General features: G+C 39.6%; 1 protein-coding gene and 1 pseudogene across 1 annotated transcript in view; both read right to left on the bottom strand.

Moving 5' to 3' along the window:
- Nucleotides 1–24279, bottom strand: part of Rasa2 (RAS p21 protein activator 2) — a 158197-nt gene that overhangs the window by 95500 nt on the left and 38418 nt on the right. Inside the window, exon 4 of the mRNA XM_045136517.1 lies at nt 12961–13055. Coding sequence (XP_044992452.1) covers nt 12961–13055 — 95 coding nt within the window. The remainder of the gene's footprint in view (nt 1–12960; nt 13056–24279) is intronic.
- Nucleotides 6367–7479, bottom strand: LOC123455554 (annotated as a pseudogene).

Here is a 24279-nt window from a genome sequence, read left to right as displayed (position 1 = left end):
TACTTGACTAGTAAGCAAGCTTAGGCACCTAAGCAAACACCTGTATGTCAAAACAGTTTTACCATTTTAAAATATGTGCATTTTATAGCAGAAATTGTATGCTAACAAAGCACTTGAAATGTCTCTTGGGAAACGTCTACTCTATTTGTAAAACAAGAAACCATTAAAATAGAGTCATTGGCTCAGAGCCTATATACCATGTTAATTACTCTGACTGAAAGGTAAACAGAGCATTCCTTTGGTATTAGTTAATTACATAATTGTATATTAACCTGGTCAAGAAAAGAGTGGGCAAAGAGCAGGAGGACAAATATAATTAGTGTAGAGCACTACAATTACAAGGTCTTATAAGCTAAGTTAAAGAAATCACAATTTCTAAACTATAAACCACCACTTTATTACATACGTTAATAAGAAAGTAGGATACTTGGTAGAGAAATAGGTTACAACATAGGATGTCTAATGTTAAATTGAACATAGACACATATATGTAACTTAACTACATGAGCATCTAACAAAATTTTAATGGAAGTTAGCTTTGGTTGGTAAGATTTTAGGATTAAGGGGCAGGGAAATGGGAGGGCAGTGAAAGATACACACAAAACTAAAGCCAAAATGAACTGATACCATAGAAACCTTCCTCCTAGATAGTAGACTAAAAGGTATAACCCTCAATAGGAGTATTTGGGGGGGGTGTCATCTGGTAAGAAGGGCCCTGGAGAGGGTGGGATGAAGTCTAATTTGGCTTGTAACTCCCAATACCAGAAATCAGTTACAACCCACACTGAGCTGTTGATCAGAGAGACCTACAAGGCCCCCAAAACAAGACGGGCTCTGTCAAAGCACTTGATTACCCATCTAAGGTAAAAGTTAAGACCCTATTGCTGAAGACACCATGTGCTGCCAACAGGGAACATCAAGAGGTCTGGCTGGGATCTGGAAGGAAGCTAGTTCCCAGGTGGTAAACCTGATTAGTGCTGGAGAGCACTCTATATGAGCTGCTGGGGGAAAATGGATAACAAGGTGAGCAAGCAGGGACACTGATCTATACAAAAGCAACTGGCCTGACAAGATGAACACACCTGTACAATGGTGGCACCCAGCCTGGGTGGGTAAGTAATGGCTCTCTGATTGGCTGGGAGATCCATTCAAGTGGAAAGTAACCCATAGCTGGAACTGGGAACCAAGTCAGAATCCCATGGAGACTAAGATTATGGAGTTGCCTTTTTTTTTTTTAAACTATTAATCTACATCTTTTAAGTTTCTGCTGTTTTATTTTTAAGTTTCTACTAGTGTACTGGTTTTCATAAAGAGAAATTAATTTTTTAAATTTAAATTTAAAAACAAAACAAAACAAAAAAAACTTCAGCCGGGCATGGTGGCGCACACTTTTAATCCCAGCACTCAGGAGGCAAGAGGTAGGAGGGTTGCCATAATTCTAGGCCACCCTGAGACTACAGAGAGAATTCCAGGTTAGCCTGAGCTAGAGTGAGACCCTACCTCGAAAAACAAACAAACAAAAAACTTATTTTATTTTTGAGAGGGAGAATGTACACGTCAGGGCCTTTCAGCCACTGTGAATGAATTCTAGACATGTGTGCCCCCTTGTGTGCATGTGTGACATTGCACACTTGTGTCACTTTGCATCTGGCTACATGGGACCTAGAGATTTGAACATGTATTCTTAGGCTTCACAGGCAAGCGCCTTACTCACTAACCCATTTCTCTAGCCCAAGAGGGGGAAAAAAAAATCTGAAGCTGCTGTTTAGTGTTAGAAAACCAAATCTGCTGTGTATGGTGGCACATACATGTAATCCCAGTACTTGGGTGGCTGAGGTAGAAGGATGGCATGTTTGAGGCCAAACTGAGCTACATATTAACTGTGATGAAGAAGGAGAAAGAGAAAAGGGAAAGAAGGAGAAGAGAGGAGGAGAAGACAAGCAAAGCAAAAAGAAAGCCAGGCCTATGATCATTTTAGAAAAACTATTGGTCATTATGGTTATTTTCACATATATTTTCAGTTTTGCTTACATCTGTCATCATTTTGTAGATTTAGATCATAGCAAAACATGTCCATTTCTTTCTTTTAGAAATGGCAGTTTAGAGTCAACAAAATCTCCAGCTTCCCTTTCTCTAAGGGTGGTGGCTGTGAGGAGTCATAGGATGCAGCTATGGTCAACGTAATGAAAGTCAAAGTTGCTGGTATAATATTATAACTTTTCTCTGGGAAAAGAACAATAGCGCAAAGCCCAATTATTTATCTTCTATTTCAACATCCAACATTCCATCAAATTCATTACACTCATGACAATCCAAAATCTACAAAAATATCTGTTACTTAGTAGAAAATACTCATAATAAAGTACAGATAAGAGAAGAGAGTAGAAGACACTTGAAACACAGTAGTCAATTATTCATGCAACTGGAATCCCAGTGCAGAAAAGTTAGCAAAAAGTATATCAAGAGATAAATGCCTTGTATTTTCCAAAGCTGATGAAAAGCATCAAGCCACAGGTTCAAGAACTTGTATGCCCCCCAGAGCCTGAAGTATTTTTTTTTGCTACTATTGTTTTGAGATAGGGTCTTGTTCTAGCCCCGGCTGACCTGGAGCACATTTTGTAGTCCCAGGCTAGCTCTGAACTAACAGCAATCATCCTACCTCTGCCTCCCGAGTGCTAGGACTAAAGACTTCCATCACCAAGCCCAGCTAGGTTCAAGAACCTGTAATAGGGCTGGAGAGATGACTTAGCGGTTAAGGTGCTTGCCTGTGAAGCCTATGAACCCCTGTTCCACTTCCCAGGACCCATGTAAGCCAGACACACAAGGTGAAGGATGCACACAAAGTGATGCATGCACACAAGGTGGCAGTGCCTACAGTTAGACTGCAGTGACTGGAGGCCCTGTGTGCCAATTCTCTCTCTTAAAAACAAGAACCTGTAATAACACACAACAGGATAAACATAAAGAACACACCTAGGCAGTATTACAACTGCTGGGAACAGAATGAAAAGAAAACCCTATAAGTAGCTACAGAAAACAGAGATATTACCTATTAAAAAAGCTTCTCTTTCCTACTGACATCTAAAAAGACTTTCAGAAATTAAGATAAGTAAATTGGATTAACGTAGAAAGAGCCCAAGGTGGGGGCTAGAGATGGCTGAGAGCTTAAAGGTACTTGCTTGCAAAACCTAACAGCCTGGGATCAATTCCCTAGTACCCACATAAAGTTATATGTGCACAGTGGGCCATGTGTCTGAAGTTCCTTCACAGTGGCCAGAAATCCAGAGGTCTCCATTCTCATATTCACATTTTCTCTCTTCTTGCAAGTAAATAAATAATACTTAAGAAACAGCTAGCCCCACATGAACATGGAAACCCAGAACTTCAAACACATGAACATACTCATTTTTTAATTCTGTGAAATCTTGGAGTAGGACAATTATTTTATAAACTTGCAGATCACTTTGCAGGAAGGTCAAAGCTCAGGCATTTAGATCAGTTTTTCAAGAGAAAGGAAAATCTTCCAGAAAGACACCTGACATGTTAATTTATAATCCTAAAGTGACACAACGATGTTCTCTTAGTTAGCAGACCTTTTTCAAATTAACACTTCTGCAGGGGAAGAGAAAAAGAAAGAAAAAGAAAGAGAGGCAGGCATGGTGGCTAACTCCTTTAATCCCAGCACTCAGGAGGCAGAGGTAAGAGGATCACTGTGAGTTCGAGACCACCGTAAGACTACACAGTGAATTCCAGGTCAGCCTGGGCTAGAGCAAGGCCCTACCTTGAAAAACCATGTTTTAAGAGTGAGAAAAGAAGGGGTTTGCAGCAGCAAGAGGACCCGATGTGCCCATTCTGTCTGTCTGTGTCTTTCTCTCCTTACATATAAATAAAATATTAAAAATAATTTTAGGGACTGGGTAGGTGCTGCTTCCCTGGTGGCATGCTTGTGGGGCAGATGGTGGAGAGTACAGGGGAGAACCAGGATACATCAATACATCAGGTACAGACGGCCAAACTGTCTACTATGAGATGGGTCACCTCCACTTCATCTGCTTATGCTCAGAAGTCATTACAGGGGAAGTTGTGACACATGGTTAGCCTGAAAATCAGTTTCAGGGAGATGGTGACGGACACTGTGACACTCAAATCTCATAAAAACAGAAATCTAGAGTCTACAGAGAAAGCAATGGTAAATTAAACCAGATCCCCATTTTGCCCTCTAAGGCTCAGAGAACTTTGTAGAAGAGAGGTGGAAAGATTATAGGAGCCTTGGGTAGGTGGGAATAGCCTGAGACACCTTGTGTCCCCTACCCTGTTGCAGAGACTGACTGAGGCCTCTTGGTCCGCACAATGAATACCAATAACTGCACCAAACACCCTCAATAGAACTGGGGTGGGAGTTGAGGGAGCCTAACAGTATGTAGTGGTTTGATTCAGGAATGCCAGGTTCCCAGCTGATGAAGATTTGGGAATTAATGCCTCCTGGAGGCAGTGTATTGTTGGGGGCGGGCTTATGGCACACTCTCCTGTTGCAATTGTCCACCTTATGTTGGCCAGGGGGTGATGTCCACCCTTTGCTCATGCCATTGTTTTCCCCTGCCATCATGGAGCTTCCCCTCCAGTCTGTAAGCCAAAATAAACCCTTTTTGCCCAAAAGCTGCTCTTGGTTTGGTGATTTATGCCAGCAATGCAAACCTGACTGCAACACAGTACAACCTTTTTATTTAAAAAAATCAATAATTAAATTAAAAAATAATTTTGAGAGAAGAAAAAGGAAAGGAGCAGCAGGAAGGAGAGAAGGGGAAAAAAACACACCCTCCTTTGGCAACATAAATTTTAAAAATTGGTCTTATGTTTCTGAACTTTAACTTTTTTTTTTTCTGAGTAAGGGTCTCACTTTAGTCCAAGTTGACCTGGAATTCACTATGTAGTCTCAGGCGGCCTTGAACTCATAGCAATCCTCCTACCTCTGCCTCCCGAGTGCTGGGATTAAAGGAGTGTGCCACCATGTCCAGCTTGAACCTTAAATTTTGAACCATGTTTTTAGCCCAATGACCCATTCTAGAATAAAGAATTCATTTAGATCAAAAGAAAAAAAAAAAGACTGATAGGTACCATATTTAATCATGATAAACATGATTAAATATGATAAACATGATGAAATATGATTTAAAATTACCTTTATTTTAGTCTCTTAGGAGGCTACTAGGGAGGTACAATGACAATCACCTTTTCATGCATGTCAGAAAATCGAATATCTGGCACTGTACTGTATAGTTTTAAGTTAAAATAAACCAAAATTTAGGAGGCATTATTTTATAAAAATTTCATTACTTTATTACATTAGGTTAACATATGCATACAATGTTTTAAAAACATTTATTATTTATTTGATGTGTGTGTGTGCACATGTGAGTTCCTGCATGCCATGGAACTTGTGTGGAGGTCAAAAGACAGCTTTCAGGGTGGTCCCTGCCTTCCATCTTGTTTAAGACAGTCTCTTGACCACTGGGCTGGTCTACCAAGCTGGCTGGTCTGCTCCTATCCCGCATCTTGCCATCAACATGCTGGGACTGCACAGGCCTGCCATAATGCCTAGCTTTTCTGTGGGTCTGGGAATCTGAAACTTTGGTACTGAGAGTTGCATAGCAAGTACTTTATCCACTGAGCTATCTCCCCAACCTCAATATATGCAATTATTCTAAAACTTTTACTTATTTATTTACTCGAGAGAGAAAAAGAGGCAGAAAGAGAGAGAGAGAGCAAGAGAGAATGAGAACGGGGACACCAGGGCCTGGAGCCACTGCAAAAAAACTCCAGATGCAGGTGCCTCCTTGTACATCTGGCTTGTGTGGGTCCTAGAGAATTGAACCAGGGTCCTTTGGCTTTGGAGGCAAATGCCTTAACCGCTAAGCCATCTCTCCAGCCCTATATGCAATTATTTTTTAAATTTTTTTTTGTTTATTTTTATTTATTTAATTGATAGTGACAGAGAGAGAAAGAGAGAGAGAATGGGCGTGCCCAGGGCCTCCAGCCACCGCAGACGAACTCCAGACGAGTGCGCCCCCTTGTGCATCCGGCTAACGTGGGTCCTGGGGAATTGAGCCTCAAACTGGGTCCTTAGGCTTCACAGGCAAGCACTTAACCACTAAGCCATCTCTACAGCCCTATATGCAATTATTTTAAAGGACTGTCATGATGGATTAAAAACCACAAAATGGGACAGGGCTTATAAGTCACCTCCCACACATATCAGAATTCCATCCAAGAGTCTTAGTATCAAATAGCCATGGGAGCAGATGCCTTTTCCATTGCTCAGTCTGCAGCTCACTTAAGGATTACTAGAGATGATTCTAGTTCTTAAAATCAAACTTGTTCTGCCAAATCCAAGACCTGGAATTTATCCAAATTGTAGAAACATGCTTTTGTCACATATCCATCAAATCACCACCAATTCAGACCAAGAGCTTTAACTGCCAATTCAACTCTCCAATTCTAAAAATCTTCATATTGCTTCAGGGGCACCAGGAATTTCAATACCACACATTTTCCAACTTTGCCATATTTTTCATTCTTCCTTTGTTTCAACTTCCTAGTCATCATGTACCTCTTTAGCACCATATTACTTAGGATCACTTTAATAGGATACTTCAGTACTTCAGTTAACGGATTAAAATCCAGCTTTTAAATGCATCCTGAGACTTTCCCCCTTTCTCTGTCACTTTCCCACCACAATCTTGCCACTGGGTTCGCTGGTCTTCACTGGCAGTGTAGCGCTCAGCACTTGCTCAGGCTCTCCTAGCCCCTGGCCTTCCTGGAAGCCACACTTCTGCACGATTGCATGTGCTACTGTGCCACTTATATTGGCAAGGAAGGAGCCAGGTTGAAGATTTTGGTCTATCCAGTTCCCCATAGCAGTTTTGCAAGACAATGATCAAGGTTTGTGTCCTCTTCAAAAAGAAAATCTCAGGTGACTACCTGTATTTCTTTATGAGAAGCGGGAGGCCCATGGCAGCACCCCACCCCCAAACTTGCTTCTCTGTTCTCTTATTCATAATCTTCATCAGTATTTGGATCTGGCTGCCTTGAAAATCCACAGCTTCGCGCATGTCTTTATGCCTCTTCCCTCCCGGCTATCTCTCCAGCTGCCACTGCCCTGTCACTGTTCTTTGGTGCTTCACTATTTTCTCATAATCGTTAGGAAACACAGCACTGCATTCATCAGCTACAGGTCTCAGAACACCCCCTGCAGAAAACTGACTGGAAACAGGGTCCTCAATCTGCCAGTTATCTGAGGAACCACCTTGCTTTAAGTGGCAAGTGGGGTAAGGACCCTACTGTGTTATGTCTTTTGTATCTGTGCTTAAGTAAGAGCTCCCTTGTTTTCTTGAAGCTGAGACTGTAAAAGCTTGAAGTTTTGAAGATGCCTTTGACATCTGAGTCACTAGTTTCCACTTTCAGGTCATAGCACAGGGACATCTTTTTAGCTTAATGCCAGCTTTCACAGCTGACTCTGCTCACAGGCCCCGAGCAGCAGTGCAGAGCCGTGCAACCGAGCAGGGCCCAGCCGCACTGCACAGAAGCCCCTGAAAGGAGCAAAGCTGGCATGTGCATGATATCACATTACTTCTTCTTTTTAACCTTTTCATTGACAGCTTCCATAAATACAGACCATATTTCATGATCATAATCCCCTCCTATCTCTCCTCTTTCCCCCTCCACTGAATCCCTTCTTTCCAATTAGTCTCTTATTTGGACATAATTATTTTTCCTCCAATTATGCAAGTCTTGTCATATTACTTTTTACAAGGAGAATTTGGGGGAATTAAATTTCGCTTATATTGTCTAAAGAGTTAGTGCTAACTTTATTTAAATTAATTTTACAAAACATTCACACAAGTATCTGTGATCACTTCAATTTTTCTATCATCTAGCTAGCTAGCAAGTAAATAAATACCTTTAACTACTGAGCCATCTTCCCAGTGTTTCTCTTTCTCTCCCTTCCTTTCCTCCCTCCCTTCTTCCATCTCCTCTCCCTCCCTTGTAGCACAAAACACATAAGGAAATATCTGCATACAGTTTAGGAAAAACAGAGATAGAAATATTTAGGAAAAATGTAATGCGTGCACTTAAAACCCTCCTAAACCAAACATCAAAACATTTGAATTTTAAGAATAATTTCTACATAAAAGAACTCAGTGTTTAAACTGGTTAAAAAAAGTTTTTATGAGGGGGGAAGAAAAAGACTTCCGGATTTATGACAGATTTTTGTTTTGTTCTGTTTTCTTATTGTTTTCAAAACCAAGTCTTGTAATATTGCCTAAGATGGTCTTGAATTTGTCAGTAAAAGTGATCCTCCTGCCTTAGCCTCCAGAAGATTATAGGCCTATATCACCATATTGGCTAATTGTTTTATATATAAACAATTTATATACAGAAATACATATATATTATTTATGTATAGAAATGACCTCTGTAGGGCTAGAGAGATGGCTTAGCAGTTAAGGTGCTTGCCTGCCAAGCCACAGGACCCAATTTTGATTCCCTACTACCCACATAAAGCCAGATGTGCAAGGTGGCACAAAGTCAGATGAACAAGGTAGTGCATGCATCTAGAATTCACTTGCAGTGGGTAGAGGTCCTAGTGCACCCATTATCTCTCTCTCTCTCAACTAAATAGATAAAATTTAAAAAACAATTACCTCAGTAACTCATTTTGGACACAAGTGCCTGGCATATACACACACCAAAAAAAAGTAAAGGTTTTATTTAATATCTCATATTAACAGTGATTCATTAAGGACAGATTTGTTTTGATCCTTAAAGGGTTTTTTTTGTTGTTTTTTTGTTTTGTTTTGTTTTTGTTGTTGTTTTGTTTTGTTTTTGGAGGTAGGGCCTCACTCTAGCCCAGGCTGACCTGGAATTCACTATGGAGTCTCAGGGGTAGCCTCGAACTCATGGCAATCCTCCTACCTCTGCCTCCCGAGTGCTGGGATTAAAGGTGTGTGCCACCACGCCTGGCTCTTAAAGAGTTTTATTAATGATATAGGATGTCCCATTCTTGTTGTGTCATATATACAAATTTATAAAGGAGGTTTTAAAAATATCAACCTGTAATAATGAATTATACTTTTATATTCATGATGTCTTAAGCACGATTTTAAAAACAACTAGCATTTTTGTTACTGGCTACAATCACGGTATTTCTGTTTAAATTGGCAAAATACAGACTGTATTTTTGAAGCTTTGTAAAAATTAAAAAATAAAAAAGACTACAAAATAATCAATAACCTATGGTATGATCCAGAAATTCAAGATAAGCTTGCTGGGTAAGACTAAGTAATTGCATCAAAAGGACATGACTGATATTACAGCTGGATTTACTGCTCATACAAGTTGTGTAAGGCATTTCTGTATTACAAGAGCAGCCATGCTCTTTTTCATGGTACCTAAGAAATAAATAATAGAACACTACTTTAAGTTGTAAGTTACAGTAGCTAACAGTTCTAAGGGCTTCAGGTCACCAAAGCCCAAACTGGAGTTACAGAAGGTAGTAACACAATGTGGCAAAGTACGTGGGGAAAAGATAGCAAGTGGAATGAAATGAGAATTAAGATCATAGCCGGGGCCAAAAACTGAGGAAGAGAATGATTCTCAGAATCAAAATCTGCTATTAAAAAAAAAGTCAAGTAAGGGGAGGACTGAAAACTTTAGTGACATAATGTCATAAGTAATAAATGAGCTCTCCTTCAGACCCATTATAGAATCTAAAGACTCTATTACAGGGTTTAAGAAAATAATGGTTCAACCCAGCAGAGTCTCTTATAAAAAGCACCCCCACAACTTTTTAAATTAAAAAGACAGAAAATATACGCATAAAATATTGCTATTAGTACAGAGTATGGTGGCTCATGCCTTTAATCCCAGTACCCAGGAGGCAGAGATAGGAGGGCCACTGTGAGTTCGAGGCCAATGTGAAACTAGTGAATTCAGGTCAGCCTGGGCTATAGTGAGACTCTACTTAAAAAAAGGGTATAGCTCCTGAGTTTAGTTGTTTTGATGTAAATATATCTATTCATATGAGGGTTAAATTAGATTTCTGCTTACTATTTTTCTAGAACTTTACAATCAATAGGAATTCTTGACACTGAGATTCTCATTTCATAAATGATCCTCGGACAACACTTCAGTAACTATTTGGTGTACAAATGCCAAACAGTTTTAAAGATATCTCCCTCTCATGCAAAGATGCTAATAATTTCCTCATTGCCAACCTCTAAGCAAACATGCCTAACCAAAGCCCTATAATGTACTGCCCTACAATGACTTTTCTTCCAACCATATCAAATTAGAGTTCAGTGGACATCTGACTCAACTTTAGGCAAATTCTGGGGTTCCTTTATAGCAACTAAAGGCCCTAATGCACCCTTTTCTCTCTTTCTGCTTCTCTCTATCTCTTAAATAAAATAAAATTTTAAAAGTGTAAAATAAAAATTATTTTTTATTTCATTTTATTTATTTATGACAGAGAAAGAGAGAGGGAGGAAGGTAGTATGTATGAGCATGCCAGGGCCTCCTGCTACTGCAAACAAACTCCAGACACATATACCACTTTGTGCATCTGGCTTTCCATGGGTACTGGGGAAATCAAACCATGGCTCTCAGGCTTTACAAGCAAGTGCCTTTAATCACTGAGCCATCTCTCCAGCCCTTCCTGCCTTTTTCAAAAATTATTTTTCTTATTTTTTAAAAAAATTATTTATTTGAGAGAGAGAAAACAGCAGACAGAGAAAAAAAAAGAGAGGCAGGGTAGGAGAGAATGAGCACGCCAGGGCCTTCATCTGCTGTAAACAAACTCCAGATGCATGAGCCATCTTGTGCATCTGGCTTATATGGGTCCTGGGGAATGGAATGTGGGTCCTTTGGCTTCATATGCAAACACCTTAACCACTAAGAAATATCTCCAGCCCCCTCTTCTGCCATTTTAAAAGCTAATGTGGGTAGGCTTCTGCTCCTTAGATTTTGATGCATTGTAAGTATTCTTGTTAGTCCATTGAAGACATTTTATGACTAACGGTCCAGGTTAGTCAAGGACTTTTTATGACTAACAGTCCAGGTTAGTCAAGGGTAGTAAAGCACTGTGGTTAGGAATCTTGTAATCCAACAGATCTCTGTTGGAATCAGAGTTCCATCATTCTGGGGAAGTCATTGTACCTGTGAATTCTATACATCTTATGTATAAAATGGAAGTGATGCTCCCTTGTTATAATGCTACTGTGAAGAGTAAATGAGACACTGAGTATTACCATGCTTGAGGTGTATTGCCATAACTACTAAAAGCAATTATTAGATTGAATTTCTGCTGATTTCACCTCATTGCTTTCTCTTATTGCCATCTATTTGTTATTTTTCATGAGGCTTTAATAAAAAATTATTAAACCTACTCAGGGTGAACAAAACATAACAGAATAGGATCTGTACTAATCACACATTGTTTTTCTATATTTTCTTGACTCACAAAGTTAATTTAATGTTCATTGCCAAACTGATTTTGGAGAAAAACAACAATATTCCCAGTGGCCATGAAGACTAAGCTGCTCCAAAATTTAAAATGCAACTGTGTCTAAAAGACAAATGCTACTTAGAGGGTTGTGATGTTTCAGAAATGAGAGTCTGACAGTAAACACTATCAAATAAGACTGTGTCGCAGCATTAATTTCTAACGTCATCTCTAAAAATTATAGAAAGAATATTCTAGGGTTGGAGCAATGGCTCAGCAGTTAAGGCACTTGCATGCAAAGCCTGCCAGCTCACAAATTCTTAATTTTTTTTGAGAACCTTATTACAGAGAATGGTTGAAGAGATTATGGGAAAATAGAGACATACACTTTATTTGCAAATTCTCTGTGGGTATTTTTTATCTTGTCTCAAACTTCTGTTTGAGTCATAGTGGCAAATTATACCTTCTTTATGAGAAGGAGGAATCCTGCTTGTATTTATAGCCTTGGGAAATAGTTTTACAATCCTTACCATATTTTATAAATAAATAGGGTTACAAAAAGAGATTCCCTTTATAATTAGATGGAAAAAAACAATTTCTAAGTCACAGTGATTCAATTTTTCTAAAAACTTCATCTACATACCTAAATATAGATCTCTGTTCACATAATCTATAAAAGGTCTTTTATTTTGGCAAGAGAAAAGAAGAGATTTAAAAGTGTAATGATACCTTCTCAAATAGAAAGAGAAGTGAACAAGAAGGGTGGGTGCAGGAACAAAGGTTCTATACAGGGGGCTCAGGCATGATTTGAGTAAGTTTATTAGAGAATAGAGCATCCTGATCAGAATGAATGAATCAGACTTTATGGATTCTCCTCAAGGTGAGAGTTAGTAAAACATATCTTTTCCCTTAAAGCACTTTCCCTCTCAAGAAAAATTATTACTGTGCTATTGCAACTCAGAGAACAAAGGCAAGAAGAAAAAGTTCCCTCTGCCAGACATGGTGGCACACACCTTAATCCGAGCATTTAGGAGGCAGAGGCAGGATGACTGAGTTACAGGCTAATCTGGGCTACAGTGCAAGACCCTGTTTTAATTAAATGACTCCCTAGTAAAACCTTCTAGCACCACATATGTACATACATCTGTGCACTGTTCTTTTTTACTTAATTATTAATTCACATCAGTGGCAGATACAAATGAGTTTCATGGATATTTCTATAGATGCATATGCATATATTGCTCATATCTACCCCTCCCTTCCCACCCATTCCATGTTACTTTTGAATCCACAAGGCAAAGCCATTTCCTTTTAGCCCCTTACTGCCCAGAGGTCTGTAATATTTGGTGCTAAGAATTTAAAATAACAAGCTCTTACTACATGAACTAGTGTAATTACGTCATTTTCACTCATATCCTGTAAGCCACAATCTCTTGCATCACTTAATACTTAATATTTACCTGAACCTCTGAATTGGAATCAACAGGCTGTAGTGAAAACCAAGTTTCCTTGCCACTATGGTTACACAAGTCTTCTTTTTTGATGGCTACTTTTCCTACAAATATAAGTAAAATAAGACAGTGTAAGAAAACATACTGTGTATAATCCCATGACTCATTAGCAGTTACATATAATACTCCGAAGAAAATATTTTAGAATAATTTGTATCCAATACCAGAAAATTCCCCTTGCATTTCTTATCTATTTTTATGTGCATGTATACAGATGTGTATGCTTTTGGGCATGTGCCTGCATAGAGCAGTGTGCATGTGGAGGTCAGAGGACAGTCTCTGGTCCATTCTTGCTATTCCACCTCATTTGAAGGAGTTCTCTTCCAGTCTTGCCCTGCTGATTTCGCTGTGCTCGCCAAGAGCTTTGGGGAAATTCTCCTGCCTCCACTTCTCATCTTACCATCTGGAAATAAGAAGCCTGCAATGGCATTTTTTTTTTTAATGTGGGTCTACACACTGAACTCATGATGAGGGGAAAGTGCTTTATCCATTGGGCCATGCCTCAGCCTTTTTTTTTTTTCTTGTTGCAAGCAAGTGCCTTTAGCCTCTGAGTCATTTCCCCAACCAACCATCCCAGCCCTTTTTAAAAACAAGGTTTTGGCTCTGGTTGGCTGGTCTTGAACTCATAGTAATCTTCTGGCCAAGTGCTGGGATTACAGGTGAAATATCTATTTTCATAAATCTATTTTTCTATATTCTAAAGAAGGAAGAAGTACCTCATTTCCCTTTGTCCCTGGCATAACTTTCTCCAGGTCATTTTGAGTCTGGCAAACATTCAGGTGTACTTTCATGCAACTGGCCCCGCCATTTTTAGTACTTATTCAGATTAATGTTTTACTTATAGATTATATTCAGTAGCACTCAGGAGGCAGAGACAAGAGGGAAGAATATAGTGTGAAATGAGCAAAGCATTATGAGAGGAAAAAACAGAAATGTTCTTTTTATAATGAAATGTTGCCATGCTAGTACAAAGCATTTCCTTCCTCAATTCAAGTTTTAAGAAGTAGATACAGTTTTGAATATGACTAATGACCTATTCTAAGATTCTAATCAAAATCTCAACAAAGCAGTTCACTTCATTTTTTCAAATAAGAATTTTCATTTTAAGTACCCTAATTATATTTCATATTCTTTTACTTATGATATATCCTACTTTTATTTGAACATTTAAAAACTTTAAGAAGCCTGTGAAGAAATTCTGATGTGAGAATAGATCAACTTTTGTGTATCAAGTGAAACGGAAAAACAGGAAAATAACATAAAAATATGCTTAAAATATTTTTCTGGAAGAAAATGGTAATTATACAATTCTATGAATACACCAGAAACCACATTGCATGCCTTTTTAAATCTTATCTTTATTTTGAAATAATTTCAAACTTGGAGAAAAATATGCTAGAAACAGTACATAAAACTTCTTTATGTACTTTGTTCCTTACACAGAATTCCCTAAATCATAAGTTTTAACCATTTTTTCCCTCTCTCCTTTATTTTAAATTATATATTTGCAAGCAGAGAAAGACTAAAAGGAGACACAGGCATATATATGTATTTATGTATGCATATACACACACATGTATATATAGAGAGAAAGAGGTGAGGAATGATTGGGCCTCTAGTCCCTACCAACAAATTCCATTTGCATTTGCCACTTTGTACATCTGTCTTTACGTGAGTACTGGTGAATCATACCCAGGTTGTGAAGCTTTGCAGGCAAGTACTAACTGCTGAACCATCTCTCCAGCCCTACCTCTCTGATACATACAATGATTCTTTTTCTGAACCACTTAAAAGTAAGTTTGCAAATATGAAGAATATGTTAAAAGAAGAAATTTTATGGCATGAATTACATCTTTTTTGGGGGGTGCACGTCTACGACGTGTGAAGACCCGAGCACAGCTTTAGGTGTCAGTCCTTGTTTTCCTCCTCATTTGAGGCAGAATCGCAAGCTGTTCGCCGCAGCGCTGGCCTTGCTAGCTGGCCCACAAGCTCCACGGGCTCCTTCTGTCCTCACCAGCCTTCTTGCTGGAGGTGGTCTTGGATTACAAATACAAGGTACAACATCTGGCTTTTACATAGGTGCTAGGGATTACATCTAAAAGAAGCTATTGCTTAAAATCTCTCTGCAGTTATGACTTGAAATTCAAACTATATGCCACCTACATGTGATATTTTGGGAAACAAAACTATTAAAATATACAACTAGACTGTGTGTGTGTGTGTGCGTAGGTCAGAGATTGATGTGAGGTGTCTTGCTCAATTAGAGGCTCTCCAATTAGCAGCACTGGCTAGCCTACAAGCCTCAGAGGTCCTCCTGACTCTGCTTCCCCAGAGCTGGGTGCAAGTGCTGCCATGCCCAGCTTTTATGTTGATGCTGGGGGTATGAACTCAGGTCCTCGTGCTTATGAGAAAAATACTTTACCATCTGAGCCATTTCTCTAGCCTCACAACTAGATTTGTTAGATAGGGGGGCTGAAGAGATGACTTACCAGTTCAGGCACTTGCTTGCAAAGCCAAAGGACTTAAGTTTGATTCCCCAGTACTTACATAAAACCAGATGCACAAGGTGGCACATGTATCTGGAATTCTTTTGCAGTGGCTAGAGGCAATGGCATGCCCATTCTCTATCTGCCTTTCTCACTCTCTAATAAATAAAAAAATATTTTTAGAAAATGATGGGAAGCTGGGTGTCATGGTGCATGTCTTTAATCCCAGCTCTCAGGAGGCTGAGGTAGAAGGATTGATGTGAGTTTGAGGCTAGCCTGAGACTCCATAGTGAATTCCAGGTCTCCCTAGGCTAGAACAAGACCCTGCCTTGAAAAACAAAAACAAAAACAAAAGGGTGGGAAAATTGAAATTCTCCTAGCACTGTATATACACAATGAAAGCTAAGTACAGAATGCAAACACCGACCAGAAGAGCCAAATCTTTCTTATGCTGCTAGAAAGACTCAGATGAAGGGTCAAGTTATATAATCTTGATATGGTTTACCTATGGGTTGTACAAAGTTCCTAAGAAATCAACATAATGCCAGGAATGGCTCAGGATACAAAACTATGATGAAGTATTCAATATTACATTCTACAAATATAAATTTATCATAGCTTCAATTAACCATGATTTTGCATCAAGTAAGTGTCACACAAAATACCTCATAACTGAAGCTCTTGTCTTTTGACAATCATTTCTCCCTTTTTGAATCTATGACAGTATAGCTTTGGTCTCTTCTTCAGGACAAGACACAGATAATATTTGGCACACGCTTTTAAAATGTATAATGTACTTATTGTACTTTACTATTTGTTATTAGGGCTCCACACACACTAAGCAAGCACTGGACTACGGAACTATACCCCCAACACCGTCATATAACTTTATTGAGCCAGGTATGGTGGCACACACCTGCAATCTCAACATTTATGGGGTTAAAGCAACAGGATTGTTATTTCAAGGCCAGCCTGGGCTAGACAGTGAGATCTTATTAAGAGAAAGGTGGGGGGAACACAGAGACATACACACACTGACAGACTTTACATATCACCCAGAAACTCATCAGAAGACTCCTGATAAGAACCTCTATTTTCACTCATATTGAATCCCTGACTGTTGGACAAGAGGCAATATGTAAATATGTGGCACCACATGCTTTTGGTTAAATATAGGCAATAATAAAGTCTATTCTACCACTTCCATAATTTTTAGTTGCATACCTAATTTACAAATAACTATGTAAATATATATAAAGCAAGATTAACTTTTTAAGATTAATTTTTTAACTTGTAAGTTACTGGCTTGAACAATTCATACCCTCACTCCACAAATAATCATACTGGCACTGTTATATACAGTGATTTAATTTCTATGTTCACCTCAATGCAAATCTATGGAACCAAAAACGCTCCTGAAAATTACAAGGAAGGGCTCAGGAGAGGGCTTAGCCAGTAAAATGCCTGCTATGCCAGTGTGAGGATTTGAGCTTAGATAAACTAAGCACGGTGGTATGTGACTGTAATCACACTGTAGGGAAGATGGAAATACAAGTCTCCTTGGGGCTCACTGGCTGGCTAGTCTAGCTGAGCTAGTGAGCTCTAGGTTCAGTGAGAAACCCTGCTTCAAAGAATAAGGTTGAGTGTGATTGAAGACACCTGACATTAATCCCTGGCCCCCAGAAGCATGCACCAATATATACATGTACATGTGTACAGACACATGCATACATGCAAAAACTACACAGGAATCTACCTGTCCTGCTAAAATTTGGATCACTGGAAACACATCTATTACAGGCATCTTCCCAAAAAAGAATTCTCTTTTAGCCTCAAAGGTACAACATTCTAGAAGCAAATATATTCTTCCTACTGCATATCTTTGTATATTATGACACATACTGTCAATGAAGTATTGTCTGGCCCTTCTCTGACTAGCTGTGTAAGTATTTTTAAGTTGAACTTGTAGTTTAATTGCTGGCTCTTACTTCCAAGACTCTTATTTGTCATTGTGAGATATTCAATAGAAGGCATGAAGTGTAGAAGAGAAGCAGTCTAATACAGTAGAACAAGTGCTGCAATGAATAGGGCTACACACCACCCCTACCTCACAGTGTTAAAACTTCCCAGCCCCTGAGACAGACTCTAATCTTTTATGTCACTAACATCTACAATCCTTTTTTTTTTTTTTTTTAATTTTATTTGAGCAAGCTAGTGAGCAAGTGAGAGAATGGGCGTGCCAGGACCTCCAGCCATTGCAAACAAACTCCAGATGCATGCGCCTCCTTGTGCATCTGGCTTACATGGGTCCTGGGGAATCAAACCAAGGTCCTTTGGCTTTACAGGCAAGTACCTTAACCACTAAGCCATCTCTCCAGCCCCTACAATTCTCTTTTATACCAGGTCAAAAAAACCGACATACAAATGGTGATCAGACATCTGACTAACTCACAGGCTTCTCTTTTGGATCTTTAGATAGCCCCATCTCTGGGAAAGACACAACTAGCATACTTTATAACCCCATTCATCTGGAAGTAGTTTAAGAACAGTCATCATCTCCTTTCCTCTAATAACAGTTAAGAGCTTCTTCTCAAGAGAGGGGGAAATGAGAGGAAACTAGTCAGACAGCTTTATTATTAGGTGGCCAGGTAGGGTAAGGCCCCAAAAGTGGGAACCAAAATGATTCCACACTGTGAGCCTGATGCAGCAGAACTGGAATTCAGCATTTGATCCAGTCTCATTCAATCAGCTTTCTACCCCCCTACTCAGGTATGCTGGCCCCTTGCTGAAGCCATACCAATCACCTCACACCCAACCCAGTGTGCTGACCTCTTCTTCAGCCAACCCTGAGCCCAAATAAACAGAGATTTCTGGAGGTGGGGGAGCCACTTCCTCTATCTATTTTATTCTTCTTGGCTGCCATCTATCTCTCCATGTCTGAATCTCAGGGGTCCCAGCACTAGTAAGACCATGTCCTTCTCACTCTGGCAGCTTGCTGCTACAGTGGGAAAGAATATTCTCTATTTTCTTATGGCCTTTTAGTTTTTTAAGCTCCAGCCTGTCAAATCTCCCTAAGAAATCCCCCTTCATGAGTTTCCCCAGGCCCATGTTCAACTTCCACATGGGCTCTCAGACCATATGGTATATCCAGCCCTTTCCCTTGGTTCATGGACTTCCCTTCACATCCCTGACTCCACTTAATAAATGTAACAGCTTATAATCTAAAAGGAGAAGAAGAGGAAGAAGAGAGAGAGAGAACTACAATGCTCTGACATTAATCTCTGGTTCCCATAAGCATGCATTCCCATAAGCAATCTTCCTAAAACTGATGTGGGCTGGAGAGATGACTCAGTGGTTAAGGTGCTTTCCTGTAAAGCCTAAGGACCAGGTTCAATTCTGCAGAACCCACATAAGCCAGATGCATATGTGGTGCATGTGTCTGGAGTTTGTTTGCAATGACTAGAGGCCTTGGCGTGCCCATTCTGTCTCTCTTTCTTTTTCTCTGTCTCATAAATAAATAAATATAAATGAATATTAAAAAAAAAACACTAATGTGTTGAACGACTTGTACCTCCACACAGTGTTCAATAGTAGGACTTTTGGGAAGTGATTAGATCACAAGGGTTCTGACCTCTTCAATGGACTGATCCACAGATTGATTTGTAGTTGGATGGCATTACTGCGCAATGGCAGAATGAGAAGACAGGGCCTGGTTGGCTGGAGTAGGTCTTTGGTAGCAGTTCCCTGAAGAGTGAACCATGACTCCTCCATATCCCTCACCACAATGTCTCTCATATCTTTCATCCCTCATCCCATTTTCTGACCACAATAAAATCAGCAACTTGCTCTGCCATGCCCAAGAACAATGGAGACAGTGGACCATGGATGGAAACCTCTGAATCTATGAAAAAAAATTAAATCTTTCCTCCTTTCAGACCATTTCTTTTTTTTTTTTTTAATTTTTTAAATTTATTTATTTATTTGAGAGCAACAGACACAGACAGAAAGACAGATAGAGGGAGAGAGAGAGAATGGGCGCGCCAGGGCTTCCAGCCTCTGCAAACGAACTCCAGACGCGTGCGCCCCCTTGTGCATCTGGCTAACGTGGGACCTGGGGAACCGAGCCTTGAACCAGGGTCCTTAGGCTTCACAGGCAAGCGCTTAACCACTAAGCCATCTCTCCAGCCCCCATTTCTTTTTTTAAAAGACCTAATTACTTTTTAATTAATTAATTTTCAACAAGAGAGAGGGAGAGAATGAGAATGTATGGGCATGCCAAGGCTTTTTGCTACTAAAAATGAACTCCAGATACATGCACTACTTTGTGCATCTGGCTTTACATGGGTATGAGCAAATCAAACCAAGGCCATCAAGCTTTGCAAACAAGTGCCTTCAACTGCTGAGCCATTTCTCCAGCCCCCTTCTATACCATTTCTTTCAAGTATTTTTTTTTTTTTAGGAAAAGATAAAAACCTTTATTTACAAATATTCTGTTCCTTTTAAAATGTATCCAGAGAAAGATGCTAAAAATCACAGGATACAAAGCCAAATTCCACTAAAATCAAGAGAAATTGTTGCTCTTTCAAGTATTTTATTGTAATAAAAAGTGACAAATATAAAGAAACTAAACATGAAAGAAAAGCCAGTATTCACTGATATCTAACCAGTAGGCATTCTTATTTTTTTGTTTAATATTCATAATAATCTTGAAAGTTGATGGTATAATTACCACCTTACAAATGAGGAAAGAATAACAATATTGAAAAATCTGCCCACTAACAAGTGTTAAAACCTAACTTTGAAAACAAGGTATGCCTGTCCAATTTCTTTCAATACAAACAGAAATCTCATAGGCAAATCATTTGAACTCTCTATATCTGATCTGTCTCCTCTTCAGTACAAATGAATATTCTGTACCTCTACTGGTCTTAAAGATTGTTTCTGTTTATTGTTTTAATGAAAGTCAGCTCATCATTTCACTAGCTATGAATCACCAATTTTAAAAATCATCTAACTTCCCAACAAATCACTTAAAGGTACAATTTCATTTCTTCACTGTCCTGACAAAATCATAAACAGAGCTTAAAACCAAATATATACACAGCAGATACTGTATTAATTCCGTAAAATCGGGCAGAGAGAAAACACAAAAATAAGTATGGATAAAAGCAACTGCCTTTTTCTTTAAGTTTAAAAAAAGTATTCTTGGGCTAGAGAGATGGCTTAGTGGTTAAGCGCTTGCCTGTGAAGCCTAAGAACCCCGGTTCGAGGCTCGGTTTCCCAGGTCCCACATTAGCCAGATGCACAAGGGGGCGCACGTGTCTGGAGTTCGTTTGCAGAGGCTGGAAGCCCTGGCGCGCCCGTTCTCTCTCTCTCCCTCTATCTGTCTTTCTCTCTCTATCTGTCACTCTCAAATGAATAAATAAGAAATGAACAAAAAATATAAAAAAAAAAGTATCCTTACCTTATCTTTCCAATGGAACTTTTTTTTTAATGAGACAGAGAGAGAGAGAGCGCGCGCGCGAGAGAGAGAACTGACACGTAAGGGCCTCCATCCACGGCAATCAAACCACCTAATGTGAGTAAGTGACCTTGCACGTGTGTCACCTTGTGCGCCTGGCTTATGTGAGATTTGGGGAGTTGAACATGGGTCCTTAGGCTTTGCAGTCAAGCATCTTAACTGCTAAGCCATCTCTCTATCCCTCCAATAGAACTCTAACACTATTTCCCTTTTCTTGTCTTTTTCCTTTCCCTCCCTCCCTCCCTCCCTCCCTCCCTCCCTCCCTGTCTGTCTGTCTGTCTGTCTGTCTGTCTGTCTGTCTGTCTTTCTTTCTTTCTTTCTTTCTTTCTTTCTTTCTTTCTTTCTTTCTTTCTTTCTTTCTTTCTTTCTTTCTTTTTGTTTTTCGAGCTAGGGTCTCATTCTAGCTCAGGGTTACCTGCAATTCACTCCATATTCTCAGGGTGGCCTCAAACTCACCGTGATCCCCTACCTCTGCCTCCCCAGTGCTGGGATTAAAGGCGTATGCCACCACGCCTGGCTCCTTTCTTTATAAAATATTTTTTATTTGTATGTGCGGGGGGCAGATACAAAGAATGGGCACACCAGGATCTGTAGCCACTGCATATCAGCTCCAGATGTATGTGCCACCTTGTGCATGTGGTTTATGTGGGTAATGGAGAATTAAACCTGGGTCCTCAGGCTTCACAGGCAAGTGCCTTAATTGCTAAGCCATCTCTCCAGCCCTTTTCCTTTTTATAAGCAGCATTTTCTTTCCATCAGGAAATACTGTGTTATCGTTGGGCCCCATTTTAGTTACAACATATTCTTAGAAAATTCTATCTCACACAGACTCTCTTCTACTGGATATTAATAGAAACGGCTGAAAGCGTAGACAAATGCAGTGAAAGCATGCCTGCTGTACAAGCACAACCAGGAGACGGAAGACTCAATTCTGGCTGTCAGTGTCACAGCAACCCAGAGTCAACGGCAGGGTGAGAAGTGCGAGCAGTTTAGAAGGGTGCACTTTGGTCTCTGTGGTAGACTACACTTCCTGGTAATCTGTGGAATTCCCTCTAAGACTGACTCTGGAACTAGTTTTGGGACCTGCTTTGGCTAATAAGATACCAGCAATGCAATATAAACTTAATACACTGTAAGGCAACAGGGTTAACCTTGTGGAACCTAGAATCCATGTGGAAAGTAAAAACCAGCTACAAGCCAGTACCAACAGTCAGACATGAGTCAGACCACAGCACCAGTCAGCCTCCAAGGTTTTCTAGAAGTAGAGAAACCTGCACATAAAGGAAAAACAGTTAAAGTAGAAAGACACTTACGAAACTACACCATCATGGAAATGTCTCTTCCTTGGCTTTCAACAAGCTGAATAAGCTATCAAGACAGTGAAAAGTGGTGCTGAGGCAGATGAGGCTTAGCAGTTAAACATTTATCTATGAAGCCTAAGGACCCCGATTCAAGGCTTGATTCCCCAGTATCCATATAAGCCAGATGCACAAGGTAGCACATGCTGCTGGAGTTCATTTGCAGTGCGTGGAGGCCCATACTCTCTCTCACTCTCTGTCAATCTCAAATAAATAAATAAAAATTAAAAAAAAAAAACACCTAAGAAATGCCTTTGCGGATAGTATAGGTGGCAAAAACTAACATACTGTTACAGCTTGAATCTGTAATGTTCCCCCATAGCTCATGTGTTTAGAATGGTCCCCAGCTAGTGGTTCTGTTTTAGAAGGTTGAAGCACCTAGCTAGTGGAAGTCAGTCACCAGGGACAGGCCTTTGAGGGTTACAGCCCAGACCTGCTACTGGTCCAAGTCCCTCTGTTGCCTGGTTATCCTCCAGGACATAACACTCCCAGTGACACAGACAGAACCCCTCTCAGTCCTTCTCCACAAAGGACTAAAAGTTCCTAAAATCCTGAGTCAAAATAAGTCTGTCCTATCTCAAGTCACTGCTGTCAGGAGTTTTGTTGCAGAGATGAGAAAAGTAAGCATTACACAGATCAAGTACAAATGCTTTAGGTCTAGGAGTGGTGGTATGTGGCCATAGTCCCCGCTACTCAGGAGGCTAAGACAGAAGGAAAAAATGGTTATGGATGAAGAAAACAACTCCCATGAAAAGACAGACAGGCAAAAGAACTATTTACAAGGAAAAAAGGCCAAAACAAAAAACAAAATACCTACCCAATAATCATTTGAAAAACTCAAGTGGCCTGAAAAAGTCAGAAAAACATGAGCTAAAGAGAGAGTGGCATGTGTGGTTGATTCATGCCTATAATCCTAGCACTCAGGAGGCTAAGGTAGATTGATGGCTTAAAAATAAAGAACCAATGGGGGCTAGAAAGATGGCTTAGCAATTATGACTAGGAAGCCTAAGGACCCAGGTTTGACTCCCCAGGACCCACATAAGCCAGTTGCACAAGGTGGCACATATGTCTAGAGTTTGTTTGCAGTGATTAAAGGTCCTAGAATGCCCATTCTCTTTCTATATATGTCCATTCCTCTCTCTTTCTCAAATAAATAAATAAAAACAAATAGTGTAAGTAAAAAATCTAAAGTTAAAATAGTACTGCCTTTCACCAATTATACTGGCATTTTGTTTTCTATCCATAATACCCAAAAGTGGCCAGGAAACTATTATAGCATGTTCAGAGACATGCAAATTACTACACTAATTCTAAAAACAATGTAGAAATATATACCAGCAATCATAAAAAAAATTCATAGACTTTGAACAGTTTTTTTTTTTTAACTTCTAGTAATTCATCCTAAGAAAAAGCATGCAAGAAATTGGGCACAAGGATATCCATTCATATAAACATCATTGAAAATATTTTTTTAATTGAATACATAAATGTTCAATGGGAGAATGGTTAAAATAGTTTAACAGAGTCAAAGTGTCACTATATAGCCCAAGATGCCTCTGAACTCATGATTCTCCTACCCTACCCTCCTAATTGCTACAATTTAAAGCATGTGGCACCATGCTCAGCTTACAAAAGGTTGTTTTAATATGTCATACATTTTTGTAAAATTTTAGTGCAACATGCCTGCCAAAGCTCAGGGAACACCGCACGAGAGGGAGCAGATAGATTCTAAAAGCCACGGGTGGGAAGGAGTATCCTGAGGAAATCTTCCTCTCCCACTAGAGACTGATGTATTCATGACCACACAGTGAAGAGCAACAACCCTACCTAGGAAGGCCCTCAATGGAATAGGGGCAGGAAAGAGGGGACATAAGAACCCAATGGGAATATGAACAATATATGT

Source organism: Jaculus jaculus, chromosome 17, assembly GCF_020740685.1.
Source record: "Jaculus jaculus isolate mJacJac1 chromosome 17, mJacJac1.mat.Y.cur, whole genome shotgun sequence".
Lineage (NCBI taxonomy): Eukaryota > Metazoa > Chordata > Mammalia > Rodentia > Dipodidae > Jaculus > Jaculus jaculus.
The sequence above is the reverse complement of the archived record's forward strand: the minus strand, read 5'-3'. Positions and strand labels throughout refer to the sequence as shown.